The 18,369-nt window shown below is 42.0% G+C and overlaps 1 protein-coding gene across 1 annotated transcript in view; it reads left to right on the forward strand.

Moving 5' to 3' along the window:
• Nucleotides 1–768: 768 nt before the first annotated feature.
• The window catches only part of SPEF2 (sperm flagellar 2), a 98,073-nt gene continuing 80,472 nt past the window's right edge, over nucleotides 769–18,369 (forward strand). The window contains 7 exon segments of the mRNA XM_054397530.1: nucleotides 769–826; nucleotides 1,634–1,736; nucleotides 10,637–10,889; nucleotides 12,670–12,840; nucleotides 12,998–13,138; nucleotides 14,255–14,334; nucleotides 15,199–15,415. Coding sequence (XP_054253505.1) covers nucleotides 769–826; nucleotides 1,634–1,736; nucleotides 10,637–10,889; nucleotides 12,670–12,840; nucleotides 12,998–13,138; nucleotides 14,255–14,334; nucleotides 15,199–15,415 — 1,023 coding nt within the window.

The following is an 18,369-nucleotide window of genomic DNA, read 5'->3' on the forward strand; positions in this document are numbered from 1 at the left end:
GTGCCACTATGTGAACTGATGTGGGAAAATAGTGTGGACTATTTTTTCTTCCTTTTTGCTGCCAGACTTTTCCCGCCTACGGTTTTAATGCCCTACACCACCTGCGCCAGCACAAGAGCAAATTCCGCAAGAAGCCATGTGAAGTTGGGGCGGAATGGTGAAGTGGTGATTTAAACACCTATTAAACAAGCAGCCAGACACGCGGCCACGCAGTCAGGAGAAGGCGCCTGGGGCCAGCAAGGGAGCACGCCTAAGACGGCAGCCGCCCCGCACCGTCAGCACACAATGGCAGACCTCACGGTAGGTGGCAGAAGGGCCATCGAAAGGAACGGTGAACTACAGGAGCCATCGACCACCTGCAACTAGAGGCACCCCGCTGCCCTCCCACAGCGACAAGCTCCTCTCAGCCGCCCCTGCCTCAGCCCACGGGCACCCCCGTGCTCGCCCGCTCAACGCGTAACGGCCCCGCCAGAGGGGGAAGCTCAGATCGGGCACCGAGTACCACTCCGCCAACGGTGGCAGGCACACGCCCCTCCTCGCGGCGCGCTCACCTTCCTCCTTGTCTCCCCGCCCCGGCCACACCCGCTGCCCCGCCCTGCCCGTAGCGCATGCGCGACCCTCTCGGAGCCGCGCGCCAGTGGGGCTCGGCCGCAGGACCGGGCGCTTTGCCAGCAGGCCCCCGCCCCCTCCAAGGCGCATGCGCCGCGTCTTGTCGTCGTGGCAACGGGACGCGGTGCCAGACCGTCGTGAGGGCTGCGGCGGCTTGCCATGTCGGAGATTTTATGCGAGTGGCTGAACAAGGAGGTGAAGCTCTCCCGGACCGTGGGTGAGTGGGGACCCCTCTGGGAGGCGGCAAGGGGCTCTGGGGGAGACAGGCTTCCCGTTCGTTCCCTCACGGCTGCCACAGGGTGAGGCCGTCGTGTCACTGTGGGATACAGGGGGTCCACAGAGGACAACTCCTGCATGACCCACCGACGAACCCTCCCGCTTCTTCGCGTCCAGATACCAGCTCAGGTACATTTTTAATCTTCATGCGCGAACGCATAGTTTTGTAGGTGAAGTCAGCTTTCCTCAGAGTGCAAATGCTCTCAGGAGATATGAAGGGCTCAGGATTCATCAACTAATAAGGACTCCAGAGGAAAAAAACCAAGCAGTGCCTTGTTTTGAGTGCCAAGTGTTGTTCTGGTTTGGGGAAGCATTTTTTCTGCATGAAAGGAGCAACTTTCTACATGGAAGAGAAGCAAGTTGGATTTAACTTTATTTTCATTCACATTTTGAATGGAAAATGTAGCAATTTTCCTTTATATATATTACCACGATCTTAATGACAATTACGACAATATTTACTTTTTAACTGAAAGTGAAAATTAAATTACAACCTAAAGCTTGTATTGCCAAATAACTACACAGAAAGCAGATTTATTTGTGACTTGAAAACTAGTTACTGTGAGATGAATGTTGTAAAATTAGTCAGAATTTTTTAATAAAGTTTTAACTTAATTTTGTTTAAAAAGCAATGAGTTGTATTAAGGTTAATATATGATTTTTTTTTAATTATCTTCCTTCTTTAAAAACAAACAAACAAAACAAAAACCCCACAACAACAAACCAAACAACAAAAAACCAAACTAAGGACCAGGATCATTTTCAGAAGAATTTTCTACTGGCTACCTCCTAGGAGAACTTCTACACAAGTATGGTCTTCAGGATGACTTTAATCAATTTTCACAGAGCAGGTTAGTACATACGAATAACATATCTTTTACAGAAATTAGAGTACTTGTTTTTCACTTAGGGTTTGCTAATAAAGAGTAGGAAATACATCTGAAATTTATCAAGATTCGATAAATCTGTGAATAACTCAGAAGCTACTTGCATTTTTGGAGCACCTCTGCTACAGGGATAGGCTGAGGGAGCTGGGGTTGTTCAGCCTGGAGAAGAGGATGCTCTGGGGACACCTAATAGCAGCCTTCCAGTACCTGAAGGGGGCCTGCAGGAAGGAGAGAGACTGTAAACAAAGGCCTGCAGTGACAGAACAAGGGGCAATGGCTTCAAACTAGAGAAGAGCAGATTTAGATGAGATATTAGGAACAAGTTCTTTGCTATGAGGGAGGTGGAACACTGGAACAGGTTGCCCAGGGAGGGAGCAGAAGTGAAGGGAAGAGTACACTCTACTGGTTAGTCAGGACTGGGTTAGAGATCACAGGATCACAGGATTTTAAGGGTTGGAAGGGACGTCTGAAGATCATCGAGTCCAACCCCCCTGCCAGAGCAGGACGATAGAATCTAGCACAGGCTGCACAGGAACACATCCACATAGGTCTTGAAAGTCTCCAGAGAATGAGACTCCACAACCTTTCTGGGGAGCCTGTTCCAGTGCTCTGTCACCCTCGCAGTGAAGAAGTTTCTGCAGTTTATATCCATTACCCTTGTCCTATCACAGGGTGCAACTGAGAAGAGCCTGTCCCCTCCCTCCGGACACCCATCCCTCAGATATTTATAAACATTTATTAAATCCCCTCTCAGTCTTCTCTTCTCCAGACTATAAAGCCTCAGGTCTGTCGGCCTCTCCTCACAGGGCTTGTGCTCCAGTCTGCCAATCATCCTGGTAGCTCTCCGTTGGACTCTCTCAAGTAGATCCCTGTCCCTCTTGAACTGGGGAGCCCAAAACTGTACTCAATATTTCAGGTGTGGCCTCACCAGGGCAGAGTAGAGGGGGGAGGAGAACCTTGCTCAATCTGCTGGACATGCTCCTCTTAATGCATCACAGGATCCCATTGGCCTTCTTGGCCACAAGGGCACATTGCTGACCCATGGATAATTTGTCCACCAGGACTCGCAGGTCTTTCTCCACAGGGCTGCTTTCTAGCAGATCACCTCCTAACCTGCAGTTTATTATTCCTTCCCAGATGCAGGACTCTGCACTTACCCTTATTGAACTTCATTAGGTTCCTCTCTGCCCATCTCTCCAGCCTGACCAGGTCTTGCTGAATGGCCACACAGCCTTCAGGTGTATCAGCCAAGCCTCCCAGTTTGGTATTATCAGCAAACTTGCTGAGCAGGCACTCTGTCCCCTTATCAATGTCCTGTCTGGGACTTCCTCTGTGCCTGCCCTGCAGCATCAGTGGTGACTATCATGTAACTGCTGTTAGGAGGTTGGGTTTGATGTTGATTTTGTATATACTTTTGTGTTTTCATTCTCTTGGAGAAACTGGCTGCTCATGTCTTGGATGGGTGCACATTTTACTGGATAAAACACTGGCTAGATGGCCTTGCCCAAAGAGTGGTGGTGAACAGAGGTAAATCTCTTTGGTGACCAGACACAAGTGGCACTCCCCAGAGCTCAGTTTTGGGGCCAGTCTTCTTTAATATCTTTATCAATGACCTGGTTATCTCTTATACCACACAAATCCATGGGCCCTGATGGGGTGCATCTCCAAGTGCTGAGAGGGCTGCTGATACTGTTGCTGAACCTCTCTCCATCATTTTTGAAAAGTCATGGAGAATAGGAGAGGTGCCTGATGACTGGAAGAAAGCCAGTGTCATCCCAGTCTTCAAAAGGCAAGAAGGAGGAGCCAGGCAACTACAGACCGGTCAGCCTCATCTCCGTTCCTGGAAAGATGATGGAACAGCTCATCCTGGAGGTCATCTCTAACCACATAGAAGACAAGAAGATTATCAGGAGTAGCCAATGTGGATTTATCAAGGGGAGATCCTGCCTGACTAATCTGATAGCCTTCTATAAAATTATGACCAAATGGGTAGATGAGGGAAGAGCAGTGGATATCATACCTTGACTTCAGTAAAGCTTTTGATATTGTCTCCCATAATATTCTCATAGAAAAGATCAAGAAATGTGGCATAGATGGTTGGTCAGTGAGGTGGATTGAAAACTGGCTCAACAACAGAGTTCAGAGGGTTGTCATCAGTGGCACAGAGTCAACTTGGAGGCCTGTGGCCAGTGGTGCTCCCCAGGGATTGGTACCGGGTCCAGTTTTGTTCAATATCTTTATCAACAACCTGGATGAGGGCATTGAGAGTACCCTCAGCAAGTTCTCTCTGATACAGAACTGGGGGGCTTGACTGACATCCCGTCAGGTTGTGCAGCTATCCAACGTGACCTGGACAGGCTGGAGAGCTGGGTACAGGCAAACCTCATGCTGTTTAATAAGGACAGGTGCAGGGTCCTGCATCTAGGGAAAAATAACAACATGCAGCAGTACAGGTTAGAGGCTGCCCTGCTGGAAAGCAGCTCCACAAAGAAAGACCCTGGAGTCCTAGTAGACAGCAAGTTCTCCATGGAACAACAATGTGCCCTTGTGACCAAGAGAGCCAATGGGATCCTGGGGTGCACCAAGAAAGGTGTGTCCAGCAGGTCTAGGGAAGTTCTTCTCCATCTCTACTCTGCCCTGGTGAGACCACACCTGGAATCCTGTGTCCAGTTTTGGGCTCTCCAGTTCAAGAGAAACAGGGACCGGCTGGAGAGAATCCAATGGAGAGTCACGATTACGGGACTTGAGCATCTCCCCTATGAAGAGAGACTGAGATCCCTGGGGTTATTTAGTCTTGAGAAGAGATGACTGAGAGGGGATCTCATCAATGTGTATAAATCTGAGGGTTGGGTGTCAAGTGGAGGGTGCAAAGCTCTTTTCAGTGATGTGTAATAATAATAATAATAGTAACAGGTACAAGCTTGAACAAAGAAGATTTCACCTCAACATGAGGAGAAACTTTACATTGAGGGTGACAGAGCACTGGAACAGACTGCCCAGGGAGGTTGTGGAGTCTCCTTCTCTGGACATATTCAAAACCTGTGTGAATGCATTCCTGTGAAGGCTACCCTAGGTGATCCTGCTTTGGCAGGGGAGTTGGACCCGATGATCTCTTGAGGTGCCTTCCAAACTCTAATTTACTGTGATACTGTGGTTGAGGCCCCTCTCCTGGAGATATTAAAAGTAAGGCTTGATGAGGCCCTGGTCTAGTCGAGGATGTCCCTGCTGAAAGCAGGGAGGTCGGACTAGATGACCTTTGGTGGTCCCTTTCAGCCCAGACTGTTCTACGAGTCTGTCTATGATTTAATGCATATATTAGCTACATATTTCCAGACAGATTGATCATACTACTTTTAAAAAGAAGTATGCATTTTGACTGTGACTACAATAGTAGCAAGTTAGACTGAAACTTCAACAAGCCCTTCAAGGATGTCTAAGACTGGAGATATTGATACTGTCCCCAAGAGCTGTATAGAGCCAGGAACACAGAGATGAGATGTGGTGGTGACCATAGAATCATAGAATTGTTAGGGTTGGAAGGGACCTCAAGGATCATCTAATTCCAACCCCCGTGCCATGGGCAGGGACACCTCACACTAGATCAAGTTGCTCAGAGCCACATCCAGCCTGGCCTTGAAAACCTCACATCTTTACAAGAACAAAAATGGTGGAGATGTATTTTGAGGCTCTGAGAGAAACCCTGGTGGAAGATATAAAAAAAATCAGAAGTTTACAAGCAAGCTAGTGTAATATTAACAATGTAGAAAAGCAGAAAAAGAGGAAGGTGAAAAATTATGTGCAGATATATGTTTTGGTGTGGTGATGATGCAGTTCTAGATGCACATGTGTATCAAGGGTGCCAGGCTGTACATCCTTTTCCTGTTTCTTCAGAACATCTTTTTTTATGTTGTTGGAGTGGTTTTCTTTTTTGGGGTTTTGGTGGGTTTTTTACATCTCTGTTTATTTATACACTTTTCCATCCAAGTCACACCAACTTGTAAGAGCAGCTTGAGCACAGCTAAGAAAGGCAGCAAACAAGCCAGAGCAGTTTTGCACAGTAGTGTTTAGGGTCTTATTCTAGGACTTCCAGATCTCTCAGGAATTTCTGGTATCATTGGAGAACTTCTGGTAAATTTTGGAAGAATATGAGGGTGCCTCGTGTTGTTGTTGGGAAAGGATAGCTTCAGGAGGCTTTTACTTCTAAGAAGCAAGCTCTACCAACTTCTAACAAGTTCTGTCAACTCTTCCTAATGAAAAAGTGTTCTGAGCTCTTGTCTCTAGATGACTTCTGATCAGTGAGGTGCAATTAGTGAAGATGCACTTCAGGAGGTGCAAGAAGAGAACAGGAACTGCACTGAGATGCTGTATGTGTGCTCAGCAAAGGCGGTGATGCATGACAGGGCATCTCGGTACCCACTGGAGCAGCTATTCAGAATGTCAAAGGCCTCAACTCAGGTTGCTTTCCAAAGAAATGAGGCAATTCTTCATGTCTCAGGCTGTGCGGAATGACCAGAGTCTTTACTTAGCTGTGGGCAGGAAGAGTTTGGCTTTGCCTGCAGAGGTGTGTGCTTGTGGAGAATCTGTGTCAGAATCTGTGCTGCTGCAGGAGGCCAGTAGAGTGTTCAGCACCACAAATAATGAAAAGAAGATTGCCTGGATCTCTTCCGAGACACTGCTGAGACAGGAATTGGAATCCACAGCTGTGCTGATGGAGAGGCAGGCAGAGACCTTGAAGACTGTCAAGTCCAACCGGTCTAACTGACAAGTCTGGTGGCAGACCATGCCTCTCAGTACCATAGCTGGCTACCTCTCTCAAGTGCTTGTATAGTAAGGTGTGCGTCATGACGCAGACACCTTGGTGCAGCTAGAGGACTGTGGTATCACAGGCATCAGAGAAGTGATGGGAAATCTGACACAGCTGGAGTGCTACGGCAGCTGTGTATCGACTCCCTAGTATGGTCTAACTGGGAAAGTTACTGAATGCTGCCTTTGTTTCCATCTATACTGCTGGAAACTGTCCTCAGGAGCCCCAGACCCCTGAGGCCCCAGAGGAAGACATGACTAAGGAGGAGTTTGCCTTAGTTGATGAGGACTGGGTTAGGAACAGTTAAGTAATCTGGACATCCATAAATCCATGTGTTCTGATGGTATGCACCTGCTGAGGTGGTGGTGGAGGTCATTGCCAGACCACTCTCCACCATCTTTGGTAAGTTGCGGCAGACAGGAGAGGTGTCTGGGGACTGGAGGAAGGCAAATGTCACTCCAATCTTCAAAAAGGGTAAGAAAGAGGACCCAGGTAATTATAGACCAGTTAGCCTCACCTCCATCCCTGGAAAGGTAATGGAGCAATTTATCCTCAGTGCTGTACTTAGGCTTATCAAGGACAATAGGGTCATTAGGAGTAGCAACATGGTTTTACCAAAGAGAAGTCATGTTTGACCAACCTGATAGCCTTTTATGTGGACACAATCAAGTAGATAGATGATGGTAAAGCAGTGGGTGTGGTTTATCTTGATTTCAGTAAAGCAATTGACACTGTCTCCCACAGCATCCTCGCAGCTAAGCTGAAGAAGTCTGGTTTGGATGATCAGGTAGTGAGGTGAATTGCACTGGTTAGGCCACACCTGGAGTACTGTGTCCAGTTCTGAGCCCCCCAATTCAAGAAAGATGTTGAGTTGCTCGAACATGTCTAGCGAAGGGCAACCAAGCTGGTAAGGGGTCTGGAGCATAAGCACTATGAGGAGCAGGCTGAGGGATCTGGGGTTGTTTAGCCTGGAGAAGAGGAGGCTCAAGGGAGATCTTATTGCCATCTGGTGAGGCTGCATCTGGAATATTGCGTCCAGTTCTGGGCCCCTCAGTTCAAGAAGAACAGGGAACTGCTTGAAAGAGTCCAGTGCAGAGCCACAAAAGTGATTAAGGGAGTGGAACATCTTCCTTATGAGGAGAGGCTGAGAGAGCTGGGGCTCTAGCTTGGAGAAGAGGAGACTAAGGGTGACCTCATTAATGTTTATAAATATGTAAAAGGTGAGTGCCAAGAAGATGGAGTCAGGCTCTTCTCGGTGATGCCCAGTGTTAGGGCAAGGGGCAGTGGGTAGAAGCTGAGGCATAGGAAGTTCCATGGAAACATGATGAAAATTTTTTTCGCTGTGAGGGTGACAGAATACTGGAACAGGCTGCCCAGGAGGGTTGTGGAGTCTCCTATGGAGATATTCAAAACCCACCTGGATGCGTTCCTGTGTGATCTGGTATAGGTGATCCTGCTCTGGTAGGGGGGTTGGACTAGATGATTTTTGAAGGTCTCTTCCAACCCCTAACATGCTGTCATTCTGTGAATTCTCATTTTTCAGACCTCAGTCTGAGTAGGAAACCTTATCCAAGCTGATGCCCCCTGGAAGAGAGTAATGGGTTAACTGCCTGTTACCCTCCAACACAGAAGTGAGGGCAAGTAACACAAAAAACCCCACAAATCTCCAGATTGAGATAAAGAATTGAAATAGAGAGCTTTAATGAGAAAAATAAGATCATACAATGCACAATTAGACTACTTACAGAAAAAGTGCAGCGAAATGCAGAAAAGCAGCAGCAGAAGCCAGTGAGCTAACCCTCTACTGCTACCTGTTGTGCTACCATCCCAGTGGAAAAGAACAACATCCCAAACCAGGAAAATGAAAACAGCAATTGGAACAGGAAGCTGCTCATGTTACAATCTGAACTTCAACCAGCACTTCTATTTTGAGGCTGGCATGACGTGAGCATGGTATGAATAGCAGCAGATTCAACTCAACCCGTGACAAGCACAAGCAACAAGAAGTTAGTGGTATGCATTGATAACTTTCTGAGAAACGTGACTGAGCAGCTGAAGAGGGGAGATGTTCTGCTAAACCTAGTATGTACAAACAAGGAAGTTTGAGGGCAGTGTTGACTGCAGTGACCATTAGATATTGGAGTTCATAACTCTTGAGAGAAGTGAACAAGCTAAATAACAGCATCACAACCCTAGCCTTCAGGAGAAAAGACTTTGGCTTGTTTAGGGATCTGCTTGGAACAATCTTTCATAAAATGTTTGTGGAGAGAAGAGGGATCCAAGGCAGCTCACTGATTGGGGTTTTTTTATTTGTGTTAATTTCGGGTTTTTTCTTCAAAGGATCATTACCTCCAAGAATAATGCATCTCAATGTGAATAAAACTGAGCAAAGGCAGTGCTCCATCACCCTCACAGTAAAGATGTTTCTCCTCATGTTGAGGTGAAATCTTCTTTGTTCAAGCTTGTACCTGTTGTTCCTTGTCTTATCACTGTGAACCACCGAAAAGAGCCTGGCCCCCTCCACTTGACACCCATCCCTCAGATATTTATACACATTGATGAGATCCGCTCTCAGTCATCTCTTCTCAAGACTAAATAGTCCCAGGGATCTCAGTCTCTCTTCATAGGGGAGATGCTCAAGCCCCCTAATCATCCTTGTGGCTCTCCATTGGATTCTCTCCAGCTGGTCCCTTTTTCTCTTGAACTGGGGAGCCCAAAACTGGACACAGGATTCCAGGTGTGGTCTCACCAGGGCAGAGTAGAGATGGAGAAGAACTTCCCTAGACCTGCTGGACACACCTTTCTTGATACATCCCAGGATCCCATTGGCTCTCTTGGCCACAAGAGCACATTGTTGTTCCATGGAGAACTTGCTGCCCACCAGCACTCCAAGGTCTTCCTCTGTGGAGCTGCTTTCCAGCAGGGCAGCCCCTAACCTGTACTGGTGCCTGTTGTTATTCTTCTCTAGATGTAGGACCCTGCACTTGTCCTTATTAAACTTCAGGTGGTTTTCCTGCACCCAGCTCTCCAGCCTGTCCAGGTGTCACCCAACCCCCCCAGTTTTGTATCATCAGTGAACTTGCTGAGAGTACTCTCAATCCCCTCATCCAGGTCACTGATAAAGACATTGTACAAAACGATCCACTACTGATCCCTGGGGAACACCACTGGCCACAGGCCTCTAAGTTGACTCTGTGCCACTGATGATGACCTCTGAACTCTGTTGTTGAGCCAGTTTGCTGACCAGCCATCTATGCCACATTTCCTGATCTTTTCTATAAGGATGTTATGGGAGACAGTATCAAAAGCTTTACTGAAGTCAAGATATATGACATCAACTGCTCTTCCCTCATTGACTTTGTAAAGATAATTGGATTCTTTCTTTCTTCTTTCTTTCTTTTTTTTCTTTCTTTCTCTCTTTCTTTCTTTCTTTCTTTCTTTCTTTCTTTCTTTCTTTCTTTCTTTCTTTCTTTCTTTCTTTCTTTCTTTCCTTCTTTCTTTCTTTCTTTCTTTCTTTCTTTCTTTCTTTCTTTCTTTCTTTCTTTCTTTCTTTCTTTCTTTCTTTTTCTTTCTTTCTTTCTTTCTTTCTTTCTTTCTTTCTTTCTTTCTTTCTTTCTTTCTTTCTTTCTTTCTTTCTTTCTTTCTTTCTTTCTTTCTTTCTTTCTTTCTTTCTTTCTTTCTTTCTTTCTTTCTTTCTTTCTTTCTCTTTCTTTCTTTCTTTCTTTCTTTCTTTCTTTCTTTCTTTCTTTCTTTCTTTCTTTCTTTCTTTCTTTCTTTCTTTCTTTCTTTCTTTCTTTCTTTCTTTCTTTCTTTCTTTCTTTCTTTCTCTCTCTCCTTCCTTCTTTCTCTCTCTCCTTCCTTCTTTCTCCTTTTTTTTCTTTCTGCAGTATAAATCCTAAGCCAAAATGTTTATTGCATTACTTTAAGGAAGTCCTCTGTGGTTTTTCTTCCCTCCTATCCTCGTACAAGGCAAATATCATGGTCATTCTTATTGCAGCAAATTGGAATTGAAAATACATTTGTGTTCTGATTTTTGGTTTTGTTGTTTTTAATCATATAGGGTTGCCAATGCAAAACTGAACAATTTTTCTCGCCTGGAGCCCACGCTTTACCTCCTCGGTATACAATTTAATGAGAATGTGGCCCAAGACATCATGACAGGACAGCATGGGGCTGTAACAAAGCTTTTATATGAATTGTATATTGCTTTAGAAAAAAAGAGAAAAGCCAAGAACACTGGAGTAGCCAAGGAAGCAACGAGATCTGCAGCAACTGCAAATCTTAAATCTATTGAAGGTGGTTTATATCGGGAGGTAACTATGTCTATTTTGTATAAATACATAGGAAAAAAAGGTAGCATAGTTCCATGTACTTTGCAAGCATATTGCGTGCTTCCCCTCTCCACTTTTTAAATCTTGTAATCAGTCCCCAAAACTTATATGGAAAAGAAGTAATCCTTAGTTATATCTTGTATATAGACAGTGGGATTATTCAGTTTATCTGTAACACATGAGGATATTGATCATCTGTGTTTTGTGTTCCTTTGTGTTGGATCATTCTGTGCTACATGCACTGTTTTTAAGCATTCCACAGACATGTATGTACACATATAACAGCAAAATCTAGCAGTTGTTCAGCATCTGCTGTTTGATCAGTTGATATTGCAGACTACTTTCAGTCCAAGTAACAACTTAGACTAATTTCCACCTCAGGGAACATATTTATAACTGTTTTGAGCTTTGTGCCATGGTGGTTTGGTTTCTTCTGTTGCACATCTCTCCATATATTTATACTGCACTCCAGCCTGCAATAACCACATGCTGAGTAATACGAACAGAAATTAACAGAGGAGAAAGAGACAGTATCTAAAAGGAAGTCAATATTGATGTAATAGATTCTGTTAAGGGTGATCTTATCTTCAGTAGTAATGTTCAGCATGTGCAGACAATAAGCTGTTATCAGGATGAGCAATCTTTAAGAAGCTATACATCATGAATCAGATCCAGCTGGATTCATGACTTTTCTCATTACACCCTCTGAATAATAGTGTATCAGCAGGAAGTTGTAGCAACAAATGCAAGGATAGTACCAAACAGCTGAAGCATCCTTTCACCTATAAAGGGATGGCTTAAAGAAGATAAAGCAATTATCTCCTGTCAGTAGACAAGTTCTGAATGGCATTTGAATAGTAGAATAGTATAGTTTGGAACTGGTCTCTGGAGGTCACTTAATCCACTTCTGCTGCTCTAAGGAATGTCAACTAGAGCAGATTGCTCAGGACCTTTTCCATTGTGTTTTGAGTGTCAGGGCAAACTGTTTATTGCTGATGCAGTTGGTGGTTTTTTTTCCTATGTTTAAGAAGAATTTTCTGTATTTCTGGTAGAATAGAATAGAATAGAATAGAATAGAATGGAATGGAATGGAATGGAATGGAATAGAATAGAATAGAATAGAATAGAATAGAATAGAATAGAATAGAATAGAATAGAATAGAATAGAATAGAATAGAATAGAATAGAATAGAATAGAATAGAATAGAATAATTTCAGTTGATAGGGACTTAAATTGATCATTGTAGTCCAGCTGCCTTCCAGTTCAGGACTGAACAAAATGTAGAGCATGTTATTCAGGGAATTGTCCAAAAAATTTGTGAAACACTAACAGGCCTGGGGAGTTGATCACCTCTCTAGGAAGCTTGTCCCAGCATTTGATCACCCTCTCTATAATGAAATAATTCCTAATGGCCAGCCTAAACTTTCTCTGGTGCAGTTTTGAACTGTTCCCATGTGTCCTGTCACTGGATCCCATGGAGAAGAGATCAGTGTCTCCCTTCCCTTTTCTTCAGGAAGCCTTAGAGAGTAATGAGGTTGCTCCTCAGACTCCTTATCTCCAAACTAAATGAAGTTTGGTGTCATTCAGGTTCTACACACTTTTTTCAATGCTGATAGTTCTATTTCTGAAAAATATTTGACCATGTTTAGATGTACGTTAACACATGAAAACACAGCTTGAAATTGCCATTGCAAAATGATCATATTTAAATATTTTTCTTAACTGTTTCTGACTCTTCCATTGCTTGATATTTAATTTTACCATTTGAAATCTTTAATGTAACATCATGCTGATTTGCAACTACAGCAGATTTCAGAGCATTTTGAAATAAAACCTAAGGTGTTAGAAGATAAGATAGCTTGGACACAAATTGCAGAACAACAGAAAGTTCAGAAGTTCCAGGAGGAACAAAGAGACAGATACAATTAAAAGGTGACTACTTGCCTTTAATAGACTATATTCATTCTTAAAGATCTTTTTCTTATGGCTTAATTGCATTTACTTCATAGATCTGTAGGCAGTGCGTTAGGGCCATATGGTGTATTTTGTTTCAACTGAATTATCTGAGCACAAAACGTTGAATATTCAGTGCCGCATAGGAAGAAGAAGACAAAATGAAATAATGGCCAGGGTACAAGCAGATGTTGTACAGAGCCCAAAACCACGACCAAGTCACACCGCAAAAGCTATGGAAACCAAAGAATTCTTAAAGAAGAAAAAAGAAGCCGAGGTAACTATCATCTATATTCTTTCAATATTAATGTTGTGAACATGGAAAATACATGGTTTCTGGAAACATTCATACTTACGGTACTTGCACCATCCAAAAGCCATTAATATAATGATATACTAGACTCGACCATTGAAAATTGGGCTAAATATTAATGGTTATGATTCTGCATTTATTACTTAGTAAAAATATGTTTTGATATAAAAGAAAGTTTTAAAATTAAGTATCACAAGTAGGTGCTAAATTAATTGCTGAAAGTATTTTAACTTCTGGTCTACTGTGCAGAATATGTGAGATAATGGCATTAATGTTTCCTTCTAATTTGCACATTGTGTTTTGCACTATAATTCTGAACTCTTTTGTATCACACTATAAAATTGTCTGCTTTATCAAAAATATTAGTAACAGCTAAAATTGATGATAGTCTTCAGTCAGACCATGAGATAATGGCATTTTGGCAATAAAAAACAAAAGGTGAAGATTATTATTGCCTAATGCTGAAGAGTACTTGCATAGTAATCTTACAGTTCATGTCATCAGGAGCGCAAATATTATGAGTTTTTACAACAATAGATGCATTTAAACCCTAGAATCATAATCATAGAGCACCAGGCTGGAAGAGACCTCAAGGGTCATCGGTCCAAACTTTCCTCTGAAAAGCAGGGACTAGACAAGATGGCTAAGCACCCTGTAGAGTATAGGAACATAACTGCTTGAGTAACTATTGTGGATAAATTCAACTACTAAATCTTAATTAGATCATCATCAAGAATATCTCATTTCAAATTCCTGAACAGTGGGAATTCTATAAACTGCTGGAGTCCTATGCAAAATCAGAATTATCTTACAGAATGAACAGATACAAAACCTGAGGATTTTCTTGCTGATGGATATAGGAAGAGCTAGGAAAAGGGGAGAGGGGGGAAAATGAAAGGTAGAAAGAAATGTTCTTGCCTTTTTTCTTCATCTAGCTGATGCTTAAAATATTCTGAGTCTAAAGATTTCTGTTGTACTGATAAAACATAAAAATAATTCCCTTATTCTTAGTCTGTTGAAACTTCCTTATGGTGCTTTAGAAAGTAAAAAGAAAAATTAAGTCTTCTGTTATTTCTTTAGGACATGTATAAAGAGATAAAAAATTTTGAGAAGTCTATGACAGCAAATGCCTCTGCAGTACACAGCCAAATCACTGACAGGTAAGATTTGGATATTAGATTGTTAAAACTAGACAATATCTTACCTCAGGTGCCTTTTATCTATATAGACAGCTACATGAAGAAAATGAGGCTTATTTAAGTCTGAGCTGTGTTTATCCTTTGAGAGATTGCCCCACTAGCACTGCAGATATTCCACTCTCCAGAACTGTTACAGTGTTTTTACTTTAGCTTTAGTTACAGTAGAGATGGCTCAAGCTTCTTTCCTTTTTTGCCATGTAAGCAGCAAGAAGGGACAGAGTGCATCTATTCTTCTTGTCAGTCATTGTAAGGTCAGTTGGACTTGCAGAGAGATGAGAATATTTGTGGGTGCACATACACAGTAACACATTTCAAAGAAATTAGAAGGGCATAATCTTTCTCCTTAGACTTATCTGTATGTTGATTTAATTGCATGTAATTTAATAGTCATCTTTAGTAATAAAATCATTTGCTCTTCTTTAGTTAGGATGTATACCGCACTTAGAGGAGGTGGCACTCGTGTGCTGCTATGGATACTTCTATGTGTAAACAACCTGTGCAAAACTGAACTCAGAGTATGTGGATATACTGAAGAGTAGTCCATATTTTTTAACATTCTGTGAGCCATCCTAATTTCCTGTTTCTGCAGAATTTGGCTTTAAATTAGCACATGAACTAATAGACAATTGGTTCAAGTCAGTGCAGGAGCTCTCCTCTTGACTTAGCGGTTATTGTGGGGCACAAGAGCATTAAAAAGTAGCCACCAGGTCCACAAAGGGTTGTGCATTTGGCAGACTTGCATGTAACTATACAGGAATATGTATGAAAACACCACTAAGAACCACAATTCCTATAAAGTCTGATCTTTTTAATCTTTTTCATCAGTGATATGCAGGAATCATTGCAAACACAGAAGTTGCAAGGAACATCTCTAGAAAATACAGCACAGACAGCAGCTGAGCTGTTAAGTCTTTATTCAGGTGATGAATATATAAGGAAAATTAAAAAACGTTTAGAGGAAGATATGTTGGCTAGAGAACGACAAGAAAAGAGACGACGAAAAATGCTAATGGAACAGTTAAACACACATGAAGCTGAAGAGGTGAGAGTGTATGCTGAAGTATATAACCTATGCACAATTAGTAATAAAAAATTAATTTACAGATATAAAGCAGTAACTTTGGAGAGATTAGTAAAATTTGGAGGATATAGAACTTTTTTTGGCAAGCTTTGTCCTTCCTTGAAAAATAGGAAACACTGTCTCTGCTTTCTTTCTACCTCTATGTCATACTTCATCCTTATAAGTCATAATAGATCAAATGAAGGCATCGGAGCTAAGGCTGAACTTTAAATTAGTGAATGTGTACCGGCTCTGCAGAAGGTAATTAGGGAAAAACCCGTATTTACAAATATGTAATGAAAAGTTGTTGATATGGACTGGATCAATTCTGAAATTGTTATGCTGCTGATATGAAGAAATCAAACACTTATTTTGCAGATCAGAGCTTTTATTTTTGATGTCTTATGGAATGGAAGATGTGTCTCTGAAGAATGTCTGTGTTGTGTCTGCAAATGTATGTTGCAGCTTTTTTCCCTTTGAATCCTGTCCATACAACACAAGGCTTTTCAGATTCCTCCTCAGACACTCTTTGTTCAAAAAGCAGCTCTTAGATTACTGACTTCACAGATCTTTTTCATGAGTGTGTCAAAACAGAATCTTCTAACTTACTGGATTTTTATGATTTCTAGCTATCTTTTATCTTAGTATTGCATTGTCCTTAGCATAGATCGTATGTGTTAAACACAGCATACTGTGTTTAACACAGCGGAGCCTGTCTCCACTGCTGTTGCATAATAGCATTTCAGTTGTGTGGAATCTCAAAAAATGAAGTATGAATTTAATTATTTATTTGTTTATGTAATGTATGGGTGTGTTAATGTCTGGAGATGTTTTTGGGGTTGTTAAAAAAACTACTTTTGGGGGGTAAGTATTGAGAAATTAGATGAGTTCAGATGTCTCAGATCTATATTCTATGAAAAACACCTGTAGTGGCTTAGACCAAGGGTCTGTCTATCCATGTATCCTTTCTTTACCCTCTTGTTTTGTGATTCAAAGAGATTCTATATCATGCCTTGTTGGTATGCACAGGCCATAAAGAAGTTTTGCAACCCAGTTGTCTAAAATCACTGTAGTCCCAAAGCTTGCTCTTTACCTGCAAGCAGGTACCTGGACCCATCAGCTGTTGGCCATGTAGCCTGTAGCAGTCAGTGGGGCATTTGGGAGATACTGCAGCTCTAATCCTGTGAAGCCAGCCAGTGCTTTTCAGGAGGTCAAACAGGTCTGTGGTACAAGCAAGGCAAAAGTAAAAACAGTGTTCCTAACTTCTAGGAAAAAAAATCAGTGTTGGAAAAACAGAAGTAACAGAAGGGAAGACAAATGAGTAGTTAACTAGAGCAGCAGTCTATACCATATCAGAGAATCTTCTAGTGGTAATTTGGTTCTAAATTAACAGAGAAAGGTGTGTATGGTTGGAGCTTTGACATTTTAGCAACTAGATGTTGCTTGACTTCAAAGTGTGAAGCAAATGTAGATATTCTCTGTGAGAGAAAGAATTCATAGGTTGAAACTGTAGCTTTCTTGTAGGCATTAGGGTCAGATTTTTACCTACCTGCATAAAATTTGGTCATGTGATCATTTAGAGTCAAATTAATTTCATCCCATCAGACTGTTTCCTGTCCATATGGATAAACCTCTATTAAAAAAACACTGTTCAAATTTTTGAGTTTTGGCACACTACGTATTAGATCCTGGGAGAAAAAATACTTCAGAATTATATGCCACTCCTCTATGTGGAGTGCAGGGTTACATTTTTATAGCCAGGAGTAGAAAGTGTATGACAGTAATATGGGTTCATCACAACTGAATCTTTGATCTCCACCATTTCAAAAAAGTTCTTTTTCTAATTGCTTGTTATTTTGAAATGCTCTGCTCAGATTTTATCTTTCTGAACTTAAAAAAGTTACCAGGAAGAAGTTACCAATAAATTGAGCAATAAATTGAGAAGATGAAAGTGGGAGGGAAATTAATTGCTACTAAATTACATCTTGTGAACCAAAAATATTTTTGTTTGACAAGCTGGAAGTTTTGGTCATAAATCTTGTCACTACCCGACAGTGTAGAATTGTTTCATTTGTATGTAAATTAAACAAGGAAACAGAAAAACAGAAAAATGTGATGCAATAATCACAACATGAAACATAAACACATTAGTGGTTTGGCCACTGGGTGCCAGTGTTGTCTCAAGAAGGTAAACTGAAAGGCAAAAAAAAAATAGGTCTATTATCCTTTCACAGTAGATGAGATGCTTTGATTTCTCTCTGGGCCACCTAATTTGCACCATACAGTTGACTGTTGGATATGACAAATGACCACTCCGCTATGGTGGTTTCCTTCACTGCCTCATGAATTAGGATTTAAATACTGTGTCAGTGTGAGCTGAAATTACTCCTACACCAACAATAACCAGGTTAGCTCAGTCTGGAAGTGAATGAAAGCTGTATTTACAAGCAGATCTACAATCTATGATGAAATGCAATGAATATGTACAAATATACACAATTCACAACATTTACAGATACATACAATCAACAGAAAAGCACAACCAAGCTCCCTTTGCTTCCCCCCAAAGGGGACCTTTCCCAAGGGGCCTCTCTCCTAGGGGATGCCTCTTGCCCAGATCCCCTTGGCAGAAAGCAGTTAGTTAGGTAGAAGCAAAGAGGCTGTTAACTTAGCTCGCCAAGGTCAGTGTGTTATCTTCAGCCAGAAGAGAAGAAGATACAGCAACCAGACAGCCCAGCAGGTTGCCCCGACTGCAGACTGCAGACTGCCCCACTTTGTTTTGAGTAGTAGTTCTTAAACATTTCTATCTATCCAATGGAAGTGTTTAGAACAATCATTATTTTGCTTTCTTACACCCAATAGTGACTTATTTACACTCTTTTGCTTTCTCTGCTTGAACTTTGAGAAGAAAAATTAAAGAGACAGTTTTAAACCAT

Source organism: Indicator indicator, chromosome Z (assembly GCF_027791375.1).
Source record: "Indicator indicator isolate 239-I01 chromosome Z, UM_Iind_1.1, whole genome shotgun sequence".
Taxonomy (NCBI): Eukaryota; Metazoa; Chordata; class Aves; order Piciformes; family Indicatoridae; genus Indicator; species Indicator indicator.